The sequence below is a fragment of the Thermobia domestica genome, chromosome 9 (genome assembly GCF_964235325.1).
Source record: "Thermobia domestica chromosome 9, izTheDome1.hap1.1, whole genome shotgun sequence".
Classification (NCBI taxonomy): Eukaryota; Metazoa; Arthropoda; class Insecta; order Zygentoma; family Lepismatidae; genus Thermobia; species Thermobia domestica.
The window spans coordinates 81,300,362-81,321,661 of NC_137462.1; the positions used below are offsets into that span (position 1 = coordinate 81,300,362).

Genomic DNA, 21,300 nt, shown 5'->3' on the forward strand with positions numbered 1-21,300 from the left:
ACTCATATCTCATAAATAAAAGAGCTATTATAAAATCTCTTACCACTATTCTTTAATACTTATAAAATTTTATTTGTTGTAAAAGCACTGGCGAGATATTTCTTATCGCCCACTAAAATTATGGTGGAGCTCCTTCGTGGCTAACGGTTAGCATACTTGCCTTTGGCGTGGGAAACCTGGGCTTGATTCCCGGTGGGAGTTCATGTAGTTCGGATTCCACGTTAATCAGTAGGTCCACGTCTCACATAGCCTCGCTGCTGAACGGGACGTTACATTGACTACATTATAAAATTGTAATTTGTGACGACTAAAATATCAGAAATTAAAGATTATTCTTTGGGTTTTGGAACATTTTGAAAAACGTGAAAAACTGGTACTGCACCGATACAACACACCTTTTGGATTTGTTATTGTGTAAAGTGATACAAACTAAAGAAGAATTACAACTTTATGAAATTGTATTAGGACTTATTTAGAAATAAACACCAAATAAGTGTAATAGTTCATATCCGTATCAAATACCAAGTTTATGATGAATCAACTACAGAACGTAGGATCCAAAAACGCTCATTGCAATTTGTTCCATCCTTCAGTCGAACCAGGAACTGAAACATAAAGAGTGACATTTTCTTTTTAAAGATACTTTGTCCAGCTAAGTATTGTGAAGGTTTATGTCAGTAGAAGGAATTGCATTCCATTATACAAGCGCAATTTCACAACTTTATGTACACATTACTAAATATCGAACACCCTTGTCCATATGATTAGCGTACGCGTCTTTGGTGCGGGAGACCTAGGTTCGATTTCCGATGGGAACTCCTATGGTTCTGAACCCACGTTAATTTGTAAGTTCACGTCTCATATAGCCTTGATGCTGAAAGGGACACTAAACTCTAATCTAATACTAAATACAAATATTTAAAGAAAAATGATGACGAACCAAGATGACGTGAATTTGGCTATCAAATCCATTTTGTGTTTTCAGTTATTTTCTAGTAGTATTTTTTCTAGGCATCCTTTCAAAAGACAGTGATGCAAATTTCGTAACTGCGAATTCCTATTAGAATCCATGAAATTATCCGATTAGATGCAAAATTTCCCGTCCACTAAAATAGATACCGTAAATTTACAATATCTAACAATAAATAATTTTGAAAGATATCGCTTTCGAGGGAAAAAATGAAGTGAAATCTTTGAGTTTTACGTCCCACGGTTATGCCGGTTAGGCTAAAGGAGAGGGGTGATGATGAGAAATTAGTGAAATCGTGGAATGAAGAAAGTGGGAGGAACGGAAGAACTCCGAGGAAACCCATGCACACGGCGTTTGTTCACCACAAAGTTCACTTGGTGCGAGCTGGGATCGAACCAGGGTCCCCAAGCACCAGAGGTGAACGATCTACCACTGAGCCACCGCGGCCCCGCTTTAGAGGGGCCATGACGTATAGTTGAACTCATTCTCGTAGTATGAAAGGCATTATTTATAATTATGCATGATAGGATCACAAACAAAATTTAAAAATATTATGTGCACTTTCTTTTAACAAACATTATATTGTCTTTTATGGTGTGGAAGGGAATGTTATGTTCGAAAAAAAAAGTCCTTAACACGATTCTTGTTGCTACACACTTCATGTTCCTAGCCACAGAAAAGATGCAGCGATAGGTAGGCTATTTTTCAATTGCTTTACATTAGTTTGATGTTTCAAGTCTTTTGTGTGTTTCTGAAGTTCACTTTTACCACAAAAGAGCTCAATATTGACATGTCTTACATAGCTTTGGTTCAATTCTCAACACGGACTGCAACTACCCGTTAAATTGTGGATCCGAAAGGCACTCTTTGTTAAACCTCGCTTATCACCGCTCATCTTAATAATATATATATAACTTCACCGCGAAGCAAATGTTGCATTTCTCTCTTTCATCCTAACACAAAACAAAACTAACCACAGCTGTGACACGAAGGAGCTATTTCAAAAAGAAACAAGCTGTGCTTCATAGAGATGTGTACCAAATGATAGAAGTATAAAGTATTGTTTTCTTTCCTGTTTATTGATATCAGTTGGTGTTCTTAATGAGTTTACTCATTAGTTTAGAAATAGTATATATGGAATTTGGACATATGTTGTACGTATTTTCCTGAGAAATTGATGAGACCAGAAAAATTATAAGGACAGATGGAATAGGTTTAAGCGCATCTACGTGACTTTATCAAATATTTATTCTCCATAATGGTACCACGCGGAAAACTTGGTATACTATAATCTTTGCCTCCCTCTGTTAGCTGTTTCGTATCATATATATTGGATGGTTTTGATATTTCTTCTGATCATTAAAATATAGCAATGGTACCTGTGTGCGTGCAGAAATGCAAAAGCACAAGATAACTTCCTATTTGTTTTGGAAACAACAACACCCATTTCACGTGTGCGAGAGAAATTGAGCACAGCGAGATCGGGTGTTTATGTTTACTCACGGTCAGTTCGCAGCAGGAGTCCATGGTAAAAGATTTGGCTAACTATCTCTTCATATTGACGTGAAAACACTCGCAAAACCCTACAAATACAAAAGAATGCGCTTCAAAGAAAGTTTAGACACAGATGTTTCAATTTTCTCTTAGCATCTTTCTTCAGCAAAAGAGTCGGTTCATTGTATTCGAAAAAGGGAAGGGAGAAAGGGTGAATTTATATTTTATGGGGGGGGTAACATTGTAAGTAGTATAAACAATACATACCGCTTCCGACTCGACCCTCATCCTACCTCAAGTTGTAAAGTAGAAACTACTAGAAAGGGACAGAAGTATTCAACATGACTGCGACTTGAGTTTCAGTTCACAATACTAAAACCAGTGAGCAAGTAAACAGTCTTTTGTAGGATCGTGTTTTACTTCTTGAATTTATTTTTGAACATTTCTGTGAATTCAACAACAGAACGCAGTAGAAATACGGACTAGTTTTTACTTCAACCATTACTTTCGCTCCAACCCAGGGATGCCACATTTATGATTTCGTATAATACTAGATTTAGTGATTTTACTATTGAACTAGTGATCTAGTACGTACTTTGGGTAAATAGGCACATTCTAGTGATTTTTTTGCATTTTTTTCTGATGCAGACAAATGACAAGGAAATGGTTCTTAAAATAAAAGGAAGAGGTATATTGCAGTTCAAAACAAATGTAGAAACTTTAATTTTTTTTCTCTCTCTCTGACTGAGTGAAACCCCTGCTGTGTAACGACCTTAGGTAAACAACGGCTATCTTTGGTCCGCTACCTCCTTTTGTTAGCCGACATGAGATGTGTTACTTTTTTTTTAAGAAAGTGAAGAAATAATTATCCAGTACATTTACGTTTTGTCAGGCACACAGGCGCAGTCTGTACTTGTTTCCTAACGAATTTTAGCAACATAACATAAATGAAACATGTGTACCAGAAAATAGAGGCAGTACAAACGGAAATTTTCATCTGTGACACATTTGATGAGAAATATAGTTAGATGTCACGTGCAAGCACTCTAAACATGTCCTATCCTCTAATTCTATTCGTATGTTTATGTAGGTGAGACTGAGAAATCAAGAAACAATAATAACTGGTTTTCTTCCAGGGCAAAAATCTAAATGTGAAGGGGTGTTACACTGGGACTTTAATTGCGTCCTTTGTACAAGATTGACAAGTAATCGCAATTTTACAAGATTAACAAGTAATCGCAATTTTTTAATTTATTAGTTCTTGGGGAGAGGAAGATGGAAGCGAACCCTCGTAAGGACCTCTGCAAGAAAACATGAATACTATCCGCCACTGTTTGTTACATTACACAAAATAGTTATATATATACAGGGGCGGATCCAGGATATGATCAAGGGAGGGGCTAAACCATATTTTTCCGTTTTATCCAGTGTAAAGCAGGATTGAAGTCCATTTTATCCAGTGTATACCCGAGCGTCAAGGGGGGGCTATAGCCCCTATAGCCCCCCCTTAGATCCAATACTGTATATATATATATATATATATATATATATATATATATATATATATATATATATATATATATATATATATATATATATATAATATTGAGTTTTAGTCAGGGTTTTCATTCTGCAGGAGAGGGGAGGATAGTAATACCTGGCGAACATTTTCTATTCTCAGAGTGTTGCAAATGATAGCATTTCCTTCATTATAGCTTGGCCAAGCTAGTTGCGTTATATATAAGGGTTAAGTTAGCCTAAAAAGCTTAAATTTTTATGGCAGTTTTACTCTGTAGCCATGTTTCTCATTTTCGGTCTACGGGACACTGTGTCCGGAAATTTTCGATGTCTTCCAAGTCGGAAAATAAGTGTATCAAAGTCATATATATTATATGTATGGTTATATGAGGCATGGATCTACAGTTTAAAGTGGAATACCGGTAACAACTTCATGAGCTTCCACCGTAAATCGAACCAGAGTCTCCCGCGATCAAGGTGTATGTGTTAACCATACAGCCACGAGGAAATTCACATAAGCACACACACATATATATTGTTGAGTTGATTTTGACTTTACCGTCTCTTTCAGCAGCGAGAATATATGAAGTGTAGACCTACTGATTAACGTGGAATCCGAACTACATGAGCTCGCGCCGGGAATTGAACCCGAGTCTTCCACGACAAAGACGCGTACACTAGCCACGGAGTTCACACACACACACACAGAATCAGAGTCCTCACACACCAAGGGTGAAAGCTGTGCCACTGAGTCACAGCAGCCACGAGGCTAGGTCGAGTCCACTTTACGTTCATAGTTTCTTAGTACATAAATGTTACGATTATGAAATAGATTTTCCTTAATGAGCTGCATATAAACAAAAGCTTTCGAAATGTATTAAACAATTAGCTCGATTTGAGTGTGAACTTAAAGTTATATCAGAGTGTAAATACGGATACGCACCAAAGCTCGAAAACTTAATACACTATTTCTCCTATATAGTCAGCATGTACCAAGCAATCGTTCAGCTTTCATTTGAGAGGATGGAAATCGAAGGCTCCTGAACAACTATGTTACTAATGTGCGGAATGTATTTATCTTACAGTGAACTGCTTCGATGCCAAGTGGCCTAACTCCAAAATTGAAATTTTCCAGGAGTGAAAGTTAAAGTTTAATATCTCATGAACAATTCATATTTCTTTTATGTTGGGAACCAAAACAATAACTACTGTATGTAGTTCATTGTTTTATAATTTAGTGTTTACAAAAATCCTTTAAAAAAATACCTATTCACAGAAGTGAAAGGTACTTATCTGTACTAGTTCTTGGCATCCAAGCAGTCCATTTACTGTAATACTAGCTTAATATACCCATTCTTAGCATGGGGGCTGTATTTGGAAGTCAACACCTGTGGAAGTATCACCATTCATTTCAGCGACCGCGAAAACTATGGATTTGACACTAGTATCAATCAATATGGGCTATTTATACATGTCTCGTTATTCCTCACCCGCTGACACCCGGCCCGCGTACAGTGGTAGCTGAATTTGCAAGTCATCGCTGATGGAAGTGTCACCATTGATCTCAGCGACCGTGAAAACTATGGATTTGACACTAATGTCGATCAATTTGGATTACTTTTACTACATGTCTCGGTAAACGCGCCCCTGAGACCCCCCTGGTTACAATTTTGACAAAAACGCTTTGCCTTAGACTGGGACCTGGACCAAGGTATCCGTGACCAAAATTTGGTAACTCTCGGTCAACTTGTCTGGTCCTCAGGTCGGTCCCAGTAAACGTCCCCTCCGAGACCCCCCTGGTTCGAAATTTAAAAATAAACGCTTCGTCTTGATCTGGGGCCTGGACCAAGGTACCCGTGACCAAATTTTGGGAACTCTCGGTCCACTCGTCTGGTCCCCAGGTCGCACACAAACAGACAGACAAACTCACAAACAAACTCTTTATTTTATTTATATTAGATAAGATATACTATGTAAAATAGTCTCGTATCACAATATGTGATGTACAACAAATGTTTCATTATATATTATCCGTAGCTCTTGATATGCTGCAACATATTAAAGCCTCAAAATAGTTGGGCAAGCGAATAATCCAGAAGTTACGTAACCCTATTGCGTTCATGGGAACAAAAACAATAATTAAAACTATGCTAAATTACTATAGACTATCAACTGCTCATTCAGAGAATTTATGAAGTTCACTTTATCGCAATAGTTTTATACAAACTAGATTTAAACTACGGATAATAGTTTTATACAAACTAGATAATCAATTATTATTATTATTATCATTATATTTGCAGTACAACCAAATACAACAACATTAACTATTAGTTCTAATTAACTGAATTGAGCTGAAAATTAAATCTTGATCTTTAAAGATTAATCATTAATTTTATGCGTTCTGTACCTTTCTGAAGGAATAAAAGCTGGAATTGGTTTCAAGGCTGTTTCTGAGTGAATACTTTCTTCAAAATAATATTAAAAATTATAGAAAAATTTTCGAGACATTCGAGTCGAGTCGAGATTTTTAAGAGCCGTCTCGACTCGACTCGTGTCTCGACTCGAAAATTCGAGTCGAGAAATACGTTTGTCTCGACTCGTCTCGAATTTTACAAAGTGTGTCTCGACTTGAATCTCGACTCGAATTCGAGTCGAGTCGAGTCGAGATTCGAGACATGTCTCGACTCGAGCGCATCCCTACACCAAACACACAGTTTAACTTTCCTGGTCATTAACTGTGGGCACTGCCACAAATAAGCACTTGTGATCGACTGCTTCAAGAAATTGTTCGAGTTCGTACAGATTCGTAGATAGAAATTCGATCGAGTAAAGTCAGATCTCGTGGCACCTAAATGTCGAGCTTCTTTCTAAAGCTAGCTTTCTCCAAATGGTGTAACACTATTTGATGATGGATATTTTGGTAATTGGATGTATCAACCACTTTTGCTGTGATGGTTGCCACTGCGAGAAACATTTTGAACATCGAAATTTCCTGAGTGAAAGCGACTGAACCAAATTTTGGCTGTTGCTTTTGGTAACGCATCTTGCCCATAAATAATACAAATTATTCATGGGCCTGCGCCGCATTTGCGTTTTTATCGAAATAAAATTGTAAAATGTAGTGCACTTCTACGCGAAATGTATTTATCATCATGGCACAATGTATTACGTCTGATTATAATAGTTTCACCACTTTTTGCGTATCAACTAACTTCAACTGTCAGATGAATGACGCTAGTATTGAGCCGCTGTTTCATACCCTGAGTTTGAGACACTAACGCCATCAAGCACAAAAGACTAACTGCTATACACTCACTGACAAAAACCACCCAGAAGGAATGGAGGGAATGAAATGAAACTTCACAGGTTGCAAGGCTATACAACTTTATTGTAATGATTGCAATATCAGATTAATCAAACAAAGGGTTTTATTGTACAAGCGTAATATGTCCTGCACATCAATAAGATATAGCACCTCCTCAAGCAGGAATACATGCGTTGGTGCAGCTTGGAAGTGAGTTATAACGCCCGAGGAAAATCAGTCCATAGCTTCTGTGACTGCGTCTCGAGATCTTGCAGATCGACAGTAGCATTGAGTTGACGTTCCAGATTATCCCAAACGTGTTGAATTGGGGAAGATACCAGATGACTTTGCTGGCCAAGGAAGAACTTCAACACGACATAGACAGTCCATAGATACATGTGCCGTGTGTGTCCGAGAGTTGTCTTGTTGAAAGATTGTACCAGTGTGCTCTCGCAGGAGGGGAACACATTCGGAAGTAAAATCTCACCCATGTAAAGCTGTGCCGTCTAGATTTCTTGAATTACTATGAGAGGTAACCGAAAGTCAACGCTATGATTCACCATACCATTATGGCAGAAGTAACACCGATGTGCCATTCCATAATATTAACTCGATATGATCTCTTCCCCGTGCCGCAACAAACAAACAAACAAACAAACAAACACACACACACACACACACACACACACCAAGGTCTTTTGTCGTAATGCAGAATCGAAACTAATCACTGAACACGATCCGTTGACATTCATGAGAATTCTATGCTGCGACACCACCCCACCACACACTGTCGTTTATGCAAGCCCCACATGTCTGGAAATCGCACGATGCGGCATCCTCGTGCTACTTCACGATGCGGTCCCTTTCGAATGCTGATAACGATGTCTAATGCAGTAACAAGGCATTGTATGTGTTTCTCGATCTACCGCACTGTACTGACTCGCTCTCTCAAGCTCCATAATTGACTGACACGTCTGAATTTTTTTACAGCTGATATTACTGCCATCTGGTGGCTGTTCGCGATGTTCCCGATCTTTCAAACTATTTGCTTACATACCCTTCTTAGCGCTACTCATCTACAGAATTGCAGTTGAACTTGGCGATTCCTCCTTGGTACTTCATTTGTCAGTGAATGCATATATAAATTCGTTTATTATTACGTACTAGCATCAATTACCCGCTTCGCTGGGTTAAATTTAAAAAATTGTAATATGTTCCGCTAGTCAGTCACGTTTACTATTACTAAAACGCACTTTGATATCGGTCATTTTCGATTATTTTTTATATATTCCCCTCCCCTCCCCATGTTGCGGGGCACGTTATCGGAAGTGTCATTGTTCGTTTCAGCGACCCCGAAAAGTATGAATTCAACACTGATATTGGTAATTTCGATCATTTTTTTTATCTTCCCTCCCGAACTTGCGGGGCTGAAATTGGATTTAAACGGCATCAGAAATGTCACTGTCCATTTCAGCGACCTTCGACACTTATATAGGTCATTTTCAATCATTTTTAAACATCTCTCCTTTACATTACACCGTCAGTGATATGACAAAAATCATATCAGGTTCGAACCTCATCTAGGTTGAAAATTTGATCGAGATCGGTCAGGTGGTTCAAAAGTTATTGTTTTATTTTATATTTTTCCCCCTCTCCTAAGTTTTACCGTCAAAGTGAAATGATAAAAAGAATCTCAGGCCCGACCTTCATCTATGTTGAAATTTTACTCGAGATCGGTCGGGTGGTTCAAGAGTGATGAAGTCACTGTCACTTCATTTTTTTTTTTACATACATCTTCCTTCTCCCTCTCCCCCAGACCCGTATCCAGGGGGGTCTAGAGGGGCCGGCCTCCCTAAATTTTGCTGCCCCCTAATTTTTTGCTGACCCCCTAAGTTTTTGCTGTCCCTCCCCCTAAAATTTTCAAGGTAGGCTTGCACATGAACTATAATATGGCGATGAACTATAATATTGTTGGATCGCCCCCCCCCCTAAATTTTTGATCTGGCTACCGGCCTGCTCTCCCTCACGTTGCACCGTCAAAGTTAAATGATAAAAATTATCCCAGGCCCGAACGTCATTTATGTTAAAAATTTGATCGAGTTCGGTTGGGTGGTTTAAGAATAAAGTTTTATTTATTTTTATATATAAATCTCCCCCTCCCGCCCCTTTTCTCTACGTTCTACCGTCAAGCTCAAAATATAATAAACTTTTCAGGCCCGAACCTCATCTAAGTTAAAAATTTGATTGAGATCGGTCGGGTACTTCAAAAGTTAAGTTTTATTTATTTTTATGTATATCTCCCCTCCCCTCCCCCTCTCCTAAGTTCTACCGTCAAAGTGATAAGAAGCACCCCAAATCCAAACCTCATCTATGTTAATTAAGATCAGTCGGGTGGTTTAAGAGTGATGAAGTTACAAAGACACTCACTTTCATTTTTATTATTTTAAAATATATCCCCCCCCCCCCCCTACGTTGCACCGTAAAAGTGAGATGACGAAAACATCCCAGACCCGAACCTTATCCATGTTGAAAATTTGAATCAGATTGGTCGGGTGGTTCATGGTGGTGGTTATTAACTCACGAACATAGTCACTTCTATATATTGATTTTTTTATATCTCCTCCTCCTCCCCAATCCTAGGTTGCTCCGTCAAAGTGAAATGATTAAAATTATTCCAGGCACGTACCTCATCTATGATGAAAATTTGATCGAGATATCTTGCCAACAGTTACATCCATGACAAAAATATTTTTAGATGAATGGTTTTTGCTTCAGATAGTATACATATATCATTCATTTCCAAAACTTCGTTAGGCCGAGCAAAGGAATATACGAATAGCCGCTGGATGTATAAGCACGAAGCTTTGTATATGGAAGATTTTCGATAATGAGGAAAAGGACATTATATTCAGTTGTGTTTTTTGAAAATTCCACTCCCAAAACTTGCACGATACGGCGGACTCTCGAAGAAGAAGACATATTTACTTGAACGTAGGACAGGGAGACAAATGTAATAGATTTTAGTGTAGCTCGAAATGAAGCTTTAACCTAATGGCTTTGGAATTAACGGCGAGTTAATGTTATGGGACGCCTCAACCCAATCTGTTGTTCAATTTCTTCCTTCTTCCCTAATGTTACCCACGAGATCGGAAGTATGTTATTAAAATCGAGACAGGACGAGAAATTTCACATGAGTCTCGTGGGCAATACTAATTCTCAAACACCAGTATTAGACCTCAAACACTGTTCTACCGATACATTCATAGTATAACTAATTAACTAAATCTATGGCCTATGGAACCCGGAGGTTCAATGGCGCGTTCACAAAAGCTCTCCACTAACTTATATCCTTAGCCAACTGGATCCAGTTTCTACTTTGTATTCCTATTTCTGCGAGATCCATCTTAATATTGTCGTCCCATCTGCGCCTAGGTCTTCTTAATGGTTGTTTTCCGACTGGTCTTCTAGTTAAGACTTTGAAAGCATTCCTATTTTCTTCCATTCTGGCTACATGACCTGCCCACATAAGCCTCCTAGGCTTGATGACTTTAATAATAATGTTTGGTAAACCGTACAAATTATGTAGTTCCTCGTTATAAACTTTAGGTCATTTCCCATTCTCGTTCCTCTTGGGTCCGAATATTCGTCTTAGGATCTTGTTCTCAATTACTTTCAGTCTATTCTTCCCTCAGAGTAGAGGTCTGCACGGGCCGGAATTTTTAGCCCGGGCTCGTCCCGGCCCGTGAATTTACAATGTGAGGCACGACCCGAGACCGAAAAACCTATGTGTTAGCATTTAGGCCGGAGCCCGGCCCGAGTTCGTGTGTTAATCAAATGAACCCGAAATAAGCCCGAATTATTGAAACTTAATAATTAATGCAAAATTGTATTTTTGTTTACACAATTAGAGGTTCTGATTTAAAAGTTCTCCAGAAAGAACGGTGCAGTATATATCGTTATACAGTATATTTACAAAGTTAGGCCCGAAAAAGCCCGAGAAATATGGTTATATATTTAAAAATTCACAGCCCGAGCTCGGCCCGGACCCAAAGTGATATATGCTTTGTAGGCTTGAGCCCGTGCAGACCTCTACCTCAGAGTAAGCGACCATGTTTCGCAACCATACAGAACAACAGGCATGATTATCGTTTTAAACATTTTAAGCTTCAAATTTCTCGACAGAATTCGCGACAACAAGAGATTTTGAACTGAATAATAATAATAATAATAATAATAATAATAATAATAATAATAATAATAATAATAATAATAATAATAATAATAATAATAATAATAATAATGAACTGAATTCCCTGCTTTTAGTTGACATTTAATTTATTCGTGAATATGGTTTTCGTCTATTAATACTGATATTTGAAAGTATCCACTTCATCAAAAGTATTATTTGATATTTTAACACATTCATAATTTGCCGTATTTCGATCCCGACGAGCTTCCATGTGTTTAATTTTCTTTGCATTTACTTCTAAATCAATGTCCTTGCAAGCATTTAATAAGACATTTGCATTTCTTTCTATTATTTCTCTATCATCCCCTATTACATTTACATCAGCAGCATATGCCATAAAATGGTGAATACATGATTCATAGTTTAAAAAGTATAAATTGATAAAATGATTGTACGAACACAATGAAAAGCATTTGTCAACGTTTAAAGATACACAAGGCATTATACAGTATACTCCAATAATAAATATGATTTACATGTTGTTATATCACACCCTTTGTGGAACTCCCGTGGAGCACAAGAGTTATGATTATTTCTAGACGAATTTTAAAAAAATCAGGGCACAAATTTTGTGCAAAAAAATTTGAAAAACGAGACGAGAAATAATTCTTCGAGAGAGACGAGGAGAGAAACCTTATTTCGCGACTCGTCTCATATCGTGAGTACTACTTCTCATACTGTTCTATAACTCTTCAACACTTTTAAGCTGACCTATTTTTCTATGTATGAACACACTTAAGCAGATTTATAGGCAACTTTGAGGAGTGAATGGGGCCGCGCCATAACTTGTCCATTGTTATTCTGCATTATTTAGTTAAAAAAAAAAAAAAAGACTTAGAAATGGCAATCACACGATCGCGCTCGCTAATAGACTAACTAACTAACTAACTAACTAACTCTATGGCCTATGGAACCCGGAGGTTCAGTGCCGCGTTCACAAAAGCTCTCCACTGACTTCTATCCTTAGCTAATTGGATCCAATTTCTACTTTGTATTCCTATCTCTGCGAGATCCATCTTAATATTGTCCTCCCATCTGCGCCTAGGTCTTCCTAATGGTCGTTTTCCTATGGGTCTACCAGTCAAGACTTTGAAAGCGTTTCTACTTTCTTCCATTCTAGCTACATGACCTGCCCACCTAAGCCTCCTAGACTTGACGACTCTAACAATGTTGGGTAAACCGTATAAACTATGTAGTTCCTCGTTATGAAGTTTCCGCCATTCCCCATTCTCGTTCCTCTTGGGTCCGAATATTCTTCTCAGGATCCTGTTCTCAAATACTTTCAGTCTATGTTCTTCCCTCAGAGTAAGCGACCATGTTTCACAACCATACAGAACAACAGGCATGATTATCGTTTTATATATTTTAAGCTTCAAATTCCTCGACAGAATTCGCGACGACAAGAGATTTTGAACCGAATAGTAACACGAATTCCCTGCTTTTAGTCGACATTTAATTTCTTCGTGAATATGATTTTCGTCTATTATTATTGATCCTAAATATTTGAAAGTATCCACTTTATCAAAAGTATTATTTAATATTTTAACGCCTCCACAATTTGCCGTATTACGGTCCCGATGCACTTCCATGTATTTAGTTTTCTCTGCATTTACTTCTAAACCCATGTCCCTGCAAGCGTTTAATAAGATCTCTGCATTTATTTCTACTGTTCTCCTATCATCCCCTATTAAATTTACATCATCAGCATATGCCATAACCTGGTGAATGCCGTTCAACTCTAGGCCCTGGTTGCTATCTTTGATTTTCCTTATGGCGTATTCCAGCACAAAGTTAAATAATAATGGCGACAACGCATCTCCTTGTTTCAGGCCATTTTCGACGTGGAAGCTCGTGGACAAAAATTTTCCTACCCGGACTTTACTTTGGGATTCACTTAAACATATCTTAATTAATCTAATTAGCTTTCTCGGTATTCCAAGTTCTGTAAGAACGTTGTATAATGTTTCTCTCCTAACCGAGTCGTAAGCCTTTCTAAAATCAATAAATAGTTGATGTACCGGGGTATTGTATTCCCACTTCTTTTCGAGTATTTGGCGAATGGTAAATATTTGGTCGATAGTTGATCGATTTCGTCTAAATCCGCACTGATAATCTCCAATAATTTCATCTGCGTATGGGGTCAATCTTGCTAACAGAACATTTGAAAGTATTTTATAGGATGTTGACAGAAGAGAAATGCCTCGATAATTATTACAGTCAGTTTTGTCGCCGTTCTTGTGAATTGGAACAATGATTGATTCTTTCCACTCTTGTGGCAATTCTTCCTTGTTCCAGATAAGGAGAATGAGTTTGTGTATCTTGTTCCACAATTTTTCGCCTCCAGCTAAAATTAACTCAGCCGGAATTTCATCTACACCCGGAGATTTATGTTTTTTGGGTTCTGGAATATACGGTTCTGCGGTGTGTATCTCCTTTTCTCCACGCACATTAGTTTTTGGCTGCGTGTTCAGCAAATCGTCAAAGAAATCTTTCCATCTATTTAAGAGGCTATCCGTATCGGTGAGAACTGTCCGTCAGATTTCTTTAATATATAAGCACGAGGTTGATAGCCTTTCTTAAATTCGCTGATCCCCTTATACATGTCCCGAATATTTTTATTTTTACTATTATCTTCAAGTTCCTTAATTTTAGCTTTCAAAAATCCCGTTTCTTTGTTCTAAAAGTTTTGGAAGTTTCCCGCCTGATATCTGCGAAATTTTGTGTAGTTGTTTCATTCGGATTTTGTAGCCACCGTAATTTTGCCTGTTTTCTCTTCTCTGCTAGTTTAATGCATTCTTGGTCGAACCATGGTTTGTTCCTACGTATTTCCGCGTGTCCCAATTTTTCTATTGCTGAACTTTTAATGCTATCTCTAATTTCAATCCAAGTATCCTCAACACTAGTGCACTCCGAGTCTTCTAAAACCGCGAATCTATTCGAAACTTCAATCTGGTATTCCTCTCTTACCTGGCTCTCTTCTAATTTCTTTAAATTAAATCTCTCAGTTTTCGGACATTGAATATTACCTTTATTCAACGATAATCTCTCCCGTATTATCGCTACTACCAGGTAGTGATCAGTGTTACAATCAGCCCCTCTAAACGACCGGACGTCAATTATGCTAGATTGTCTTCTTCTATCTACTAAAATGTGATCAATTTGATTATGTGTTTTTCCGTCTGGTGATGTCCAAGTGTATTTATGAACGTCGCGATGTGGGAATTTTGTACTCTTCACGATTAGGTTTTTGGATGTTGCAAAGTTCACGAGTCTAACACCGTTGTCATTACTTTCCTTATGCAAACTTTCGTTCCCTATAATCGGTTTGAAAATATCCTCTCGTCCTACCTTCGCATTGAAATCCCCTAATAGAATCTTCATATGGTATCGCGGGAGTTGGTCAAATATCCGTTCCACTTCTTCGTAAAAACTATCTTTTATATCGTCACCCTTATCTTCAGTTGGAGCATGTACATTTAAAACAATAATATCACACCACCGTCCCTTAAGAGTAATAAAAGAAAGTCTGTCAGTAACAAATTCAACCCGTTTAATTGCTGGTAATATTCGTTTGTGAACGAAAAACCCTGTTCCTAACTGGTGATTTTTATTTCCTTCCCCGTAAAAGAACGTAAAATTTCCGGAATTCTCAGATCCATTTCCTTCCCACCTAACTTCCTGAACTCCTACTAAGTCCATCCTGTATTTCTCTAACTCACTCGTTACAGATTTTAACGCGCCTGCCCTATAAAGACTTCTAATATTCCATGTTCCAAATCTCATGTCCATTTTCTTTTGCTGATGTCGTGCCAAGTTATCCGTCCTTGTCCGAGGCTTTTGTGAATGTTTCTGAACAAGTACCTTTTTTTTTACAGGATGAGGGTGTTAGCCTTACCCAAACCCCCAAGCTGGAGGACCACTCCTAGTCGTCTGTCCGCGACTGCTTATTCAGTATATTCGCAGCTAACCTCTATATCTAGAGGCATTCTCCTCGATCCGCAACCTGAGGACGCGCCATGCCGTGGTGACAGGAACCCACGTTACACGGCTCGCTAAAAGGCTCGCTAAATAATAATAAAAAAAAAAAAAAAAAAAAAAAAGGACTTAGAAATGGCAATCACACGATCGCGCTCGCTAATAGACAAGGATTAAAAAATATATATATATTTTCTGGTATGGAGGTTTTCTCCTATAAACAGTCGGCTTTTGGAGAAGGAAGAGAAACGGAATGTTCGCTCTTTCTTATGACTTTCTTGTTCAAGTAACAGTGGATCCTGCAATTAAGAAATGCGTTTACAACATCCAGTACTTATGAGTCCTATGTTGAGTCTGGAGCTGACTGTTTTGATTTGTTTTTAAACTGGCATTATTATTATTATTATTATTATTATTATTATTATTATTATTATTATTATTATTATTATTATTATTATTATTATTATTATTATTATTATTTCAGGCAAGTGTAATTTAAGCACGCCCCACATTCCAAGAGTAGTTTTGATTGCCTAACAATTGTCAAGTATCTGGAAGTCAAACCTTGATACATATGTTTTATTGGTTGCCTAAATTCAATCTGTCAGGCAAGAAAACGGTACCATAAACCAAGAAACAGATACAAACTTATTCTTGTTTTGGTGTAAAATATTGCCTACATCTCGCTTTCCGTTTGGGAAACAATTTAAACCGAGGTTTAGAATGTATTTTCAGAACCTCAGTTTAATTTTTAGAGTAGGCCTATGTATACATGTGTTAATATTTTGAGGGTTTGTTTTAGTTCTATGCGATCGCAGGAACATTAAAAGAAAACTGTAGTTCTTATGTAGCATTTCAATATTTTCCCCCAATATGATGATTTTGTAAATTGCATCCTTCAAAATCCCAGTCCAGGAACAGCGAATAAAAAGAACAAAATGGAGTGATCAACATTTCATCAAAGAGGAATATCAGACCACAAAATTATGTAGCAACATCGGTACGAATTAGTTGTGTAAGCTAAGGGTTAAATAATACAACGTACTGTTCATTTGCTCTATACAAAGCTGCAAGCAAATAAATATAGAGATATTCATAATACCATTGTGACAGTACATAAATAATTTAATTGCAGTATCTTCTCCCAGAGGGCAGCACGTTTCAGAACAAATACAAAAGAATCCTCTTTTTGTTGCACATGTTGCGTCATCTATTGAGTAGTCTGCGAATTAACAGAGTTTAGCTTGTTTCTTTTTTTCTTTTCCCTTTCTTTTTTTAAAATTGGTATCCAAATATCTCTCCGTTATAACTCATCCAGGGGCGCAGCATCTAGGCGCCGCTAATTTGAGGGAATATAAATCCAATTTTAAGAAGCTGAAGAGGGAAATGAAATGAGAACTCAGACTTAATGTCTCTTCATTAAAATTTGGAATGATTCAATCTCAATGTAGCCCAGCTTTTTCTGCGTCTCTATATCATCTGCATGCAAAAATATATGAACTATATAATGTGAATAAAGGGGCAAGTAAAGCTTTAAAAAATCTACTTATAGCCATGATGCTGATACTTCCGCTTAGCTTAATCTTGGGCGCGGTATAATGTTTTAAATTATTTTTCTTAGCCCTCAATCATAAGATGTGTGCCCAGTGCCTTTTTAGTCGTGGTCCCATTTCACTTTGCTTTAAAAAACTCCATTTTATAAGTAACTTTTCTTCATAATTATGGTTATTTAATTTGAAACGGGTTAAGAATAGAAGAGAAAAGTGATTTGTAACACTTTAAAAAATACTTAGTGAATGCAGTGGCGTATTTACAATTTTGTTTCGGGGGCTTAAGCCCGGAAGCCCATCCCGTAAATACGCCACTCAGTGAATAGTATTTTTTTTTTATCGATATTGCATATATTTATTGTTTGCTTCAATTATGTATAGTGAAATGAAAAATTCTTCACTTGTCTTTAGTTCTATTCACTTTCTGGTCAGCTTTAGAGCTGTATTTTAAAGAAATACGAAAATGGAAATAAACTGTACAGCGAAATGGGCATAGAAATACTGGGGGGGGGGGGAATCAGTTGTGGAAAATAATTTTTGACCGAACTCTGAGAAGAATTCTCGTGGGATAGAGAGGGACCTGAAATTGAAGTTCCGCTACTGGTGTTTGTACATCACTTCACATGTATGTAACAGCAAATATCATAGTGATGACTGAATGTTGAATTTAATAGCACCTTTTCACACGTTTCAACGTTTCACATAGTTTTAAAAAATACTAAATATTTTTGTAAAGTAACTTTTAATACAATATTAGCACTTAGTAATATAAATTTTAACAGTGTAAGCCGACAAGATTTTACAAAGTAATGAACCTATGTAATACTGAGGATTATTGCTGTTGCTGGAGGTGTTGACTGGTACAGTCTGTCTCAAAACTGATTTTAACTAATTATTAACTACGTCATGGTTCTTACATTCTAAAATTTCGTGATACACCTTATTGTACTGCACGACACAATGGTTGGGAACTAGTGTTCGAAGTGGAAAAAAAGCAGAGGTGGTATGTTTTATTACAATTTGACTTGACATACCGGCTATCTAAATATTAAAATATAGTGAGGGTATGCTGCCTAAAATATTGCATTTCCAATTATTTAATGACTCAAAACCATGGGAGAGCATTTCTGTACTTACGAGGAAAGGGAACATGGAGGGGCTTTGCTCCCCGCCCGCAGTTTTCTGAGAAAAATAAATATCAACTTATGTTGTATTATGGAGAATTATATTCTACACGAAAATGCTCAAAAATCTAGTTTTTATATGAACATTTTTAAACAATTTCTCGCTTGACAACTCCCGGACTCCTACTCGACTGAAGGGTATTCCAGACCCCCGGAAGGAAATTTGGCCTCCCATTGTGCTCTAGTAAGATAATCAGGATATGCAGCGAAATTCATGTCATGAGAATTAACTTCCTGATAAATGAATTTATTGGGGAAGCATGTATTTTTTTTTTTTTTTAATTTTTACTAAAAACTTTTCCATATTGAAAATATTTTACTTCCGATTCAATTATCTAAAAGCATTCGCCACAAAAATCTAAATATTACGGATACACTTACCGCACACGTATTCACAGTGTTATACAATTATTAGAAAGATGCAAAAATACCTTTTTTTTTTTAAAAAAAAAAAAAAGAGAAAACAACAGATTTTTTGATTGCATAAAATATATTTTTTCCTCTCGTAAATATAGGACTTAGTTATGTATCATTGCAGACGCAAAAGAAGTCCCGATGAACTCATAACAATACTTTCCGATTTCAGTTTAAACGAGTCGCCTCAATACACTACTTTTTGTTTGGATTTGGCCCATGATTCATTCCTTTCTGTCATGGGACCTTTATCTGCAACCAACACGAGTTCTTGCGTAAGAGCAAGAGGTGAACTTTTTTTGTAGGCACTTAATTTTGAAAACTAAAGGTAGAGAAAACAACAAAAATATCGGTGTTAGCAACGTGGAAATTATTCCTAAATAAGAAATTAAATCTTTAACGTACAAAGCTATTCGTCAGTTAGTGTGCATAAAAAAGGATTTATTAAAGGCTCTATATTACAACTCACTTTCCAGTAACGGTATGTCTTGATTACTGAAAAAACAGAGACGGTATTGTCTTCATCACTGAAAAAGCAGAGGCGGTATGGTATACCATGCATACCGTCTCACTTCGACCACTGTTGAAAAATGAAATGAAATCTTTGAGTTTTACGTCCCACGGTTATGCCGGTGAGGCTAAAGGAGACGGTGATGATGAGAGATGAGTGAAATGGTGGAATGAAGAAAGTGGGAGGAAACGGGAGAACCCCGAGAAAACCCACGAGCACGGTGTTTGTCCACCACAAAGTTCACTTGGCGGGGGCTGGGATCGAACCCGGGACCCCAAGCACCAGAGGTGAACGCTCTACCACTGAGCCACCGCGCCCCCCACGACCACTGTTGAGAACCACTCATATAAGATATCCACCATTTTGAGAAAATTCTTCATTGCTGAAAATATGTGCACAACCAAAACATATAGAATAGCAATTAACTTAGATATATATACACACATAAATTGGTCAACAATAAGAGGAGCCCGAAAAAAAAAAAAAAACAGCTATTTTAGATAATTGCATTTTATAAGAACAAAAGAGTTATGTTGTAAAATAATATTAGCTTTTATTTTCGCAGAAATTTGAAAACCATGAACATACCCTTAGACAAGCTTGAGGGTTCTTGGAAAATGTAGCTCCTAACGGAGTTTTTTTTTTTTTTTTTTTTTTTTTTCGTTTACCAGATTTCCGAAAGTATCAGGCGTACGAATAGAATCTCAAAATTTTGTATCAACGTTTTCCTTTGCAACCTAAACTGCAAATACGACAGGTTTTTGCTACACCCAACCCATAAGAGAAGACAAGGAAAAAAGGCTTAAATAATTTTTGGCCGTTCTTCAGATCTCCGAAACTGTCAGGCGTAAAATACTGAAATTTTGAATAAATACGTATTCTTATTGCTGTAGAAGCTGGTGTAAAACTTGAAATTTTGTGTAAATGAACACAAAATGAATTTAAATTAAGAATGCTCCTCTGAAGAATTCTTTGTACAACTAGAAAGCTATTTTCACACTAAATAAATGAATAAAATTAATATATTGGGTGCAGTGTATAATTGGTTAGAAAGATTAAAATTATTGTTTAAAAAAAACAGATCTCAAGTATACTGAAGTAATCGACATTGTCTTCACAATCATTTCAAGTATAACTATCGCTTTTTCAATCTATGGAGAAAGAAAAATATATTTTAAAAAATGTTTAATTTCTAAATAATTTCCTACCTCCAATGCTGTTACCCCAAGCAAGCACCGAGAGTCCAAGAACTGCATCGCTGAGATCAAATAAAATACCCACAGCTCGCAACAGAGTTACAATCTCGTTGGCCACCATGTAGATCAGAACGACGGATCCAAAGAAGCCAAGAAATGCAAACGCCTGTAATAGTGCAAAATTAATAGGCATGCATTAATAATCATATAATTGCCAAGTATTGATCGATATTGTTAAATATATTAAGCGCATCATAACGTTAATATTTCATCATCATTCCTGTCTGACATTGAAGTTTTACAATTAGGAATTATAGTATATATAGGAACGAACGAAATAAAATTACGGAATACGAGTTAATTAAAAAAATTAACTAAAACTGTTAACAGATAAAAGTTTATATGATTATTATTATTATTATTATTATTATTATTATTATTATCATTATTATTACTGAACGTTGTTTAATTTGTATGATAGCAATTGTTAAATTTGTAATACTAACTCACTCTAAGGCCTATGGAGCCCGAAGGTTCAATGCCGCGTTCACAAAACCTCTCCACTGACTTCTATTGTTAACCAATTGGATCCAGTTTCTACTTTGTATTCCTATTTCGGCGAGATTCATCTTAATATTGTCCTCCCATCTGCGCCTAGGTCTTCCTAGTGGTCGTTTTTCGATTGGTCTTCCAGTTGACACTTTGAAAGCGTTCCTATTTTCTTTCATCCTGGCTACATGACCTGCCCACCTGAACCTCCTAGATACCAATGTTTAGTAAACCGTATAAATTATGTAGTTCCTTGTTATGAAGTTTCCGGTATTTCCCATTCCTGTTCCTCTTGGGTCCGAATATTCGTCTCAGGATCTTGTCAAATACTTTGTCTATTTTCTTCCCTCAGAGTAAGCGAACATGTTTTGCAACCATACAGA

At 37.0% G+C, this 21,300-nt stretch overlaps 1 protein-coding gene across 2 annotated transcripts in view; it reads right to left on the reverse strand.

The window, feature by feature from the left end:
• Positions 1-21,300, reverse strand: part of LOC145694783 (mitochondrial sodium/calcium exchanger protein-like) — a 177,142-nt gene that overhangs the window by 52,295 nt on the left and 103,547 nt on the right. For both annotated transcript variants that reach the window (XM_081771418.1, XM_081771417.1), the window contains exon 12: positions 20,381-20,534. In XM_081771418.1, the coding sequence (XP_081627544.1) occupies positions 20,381-20,534 (154 nt within the window). The remainder of the gene's footprint in view (positions 1-20,380; positions 20,535-21,300) is intronic.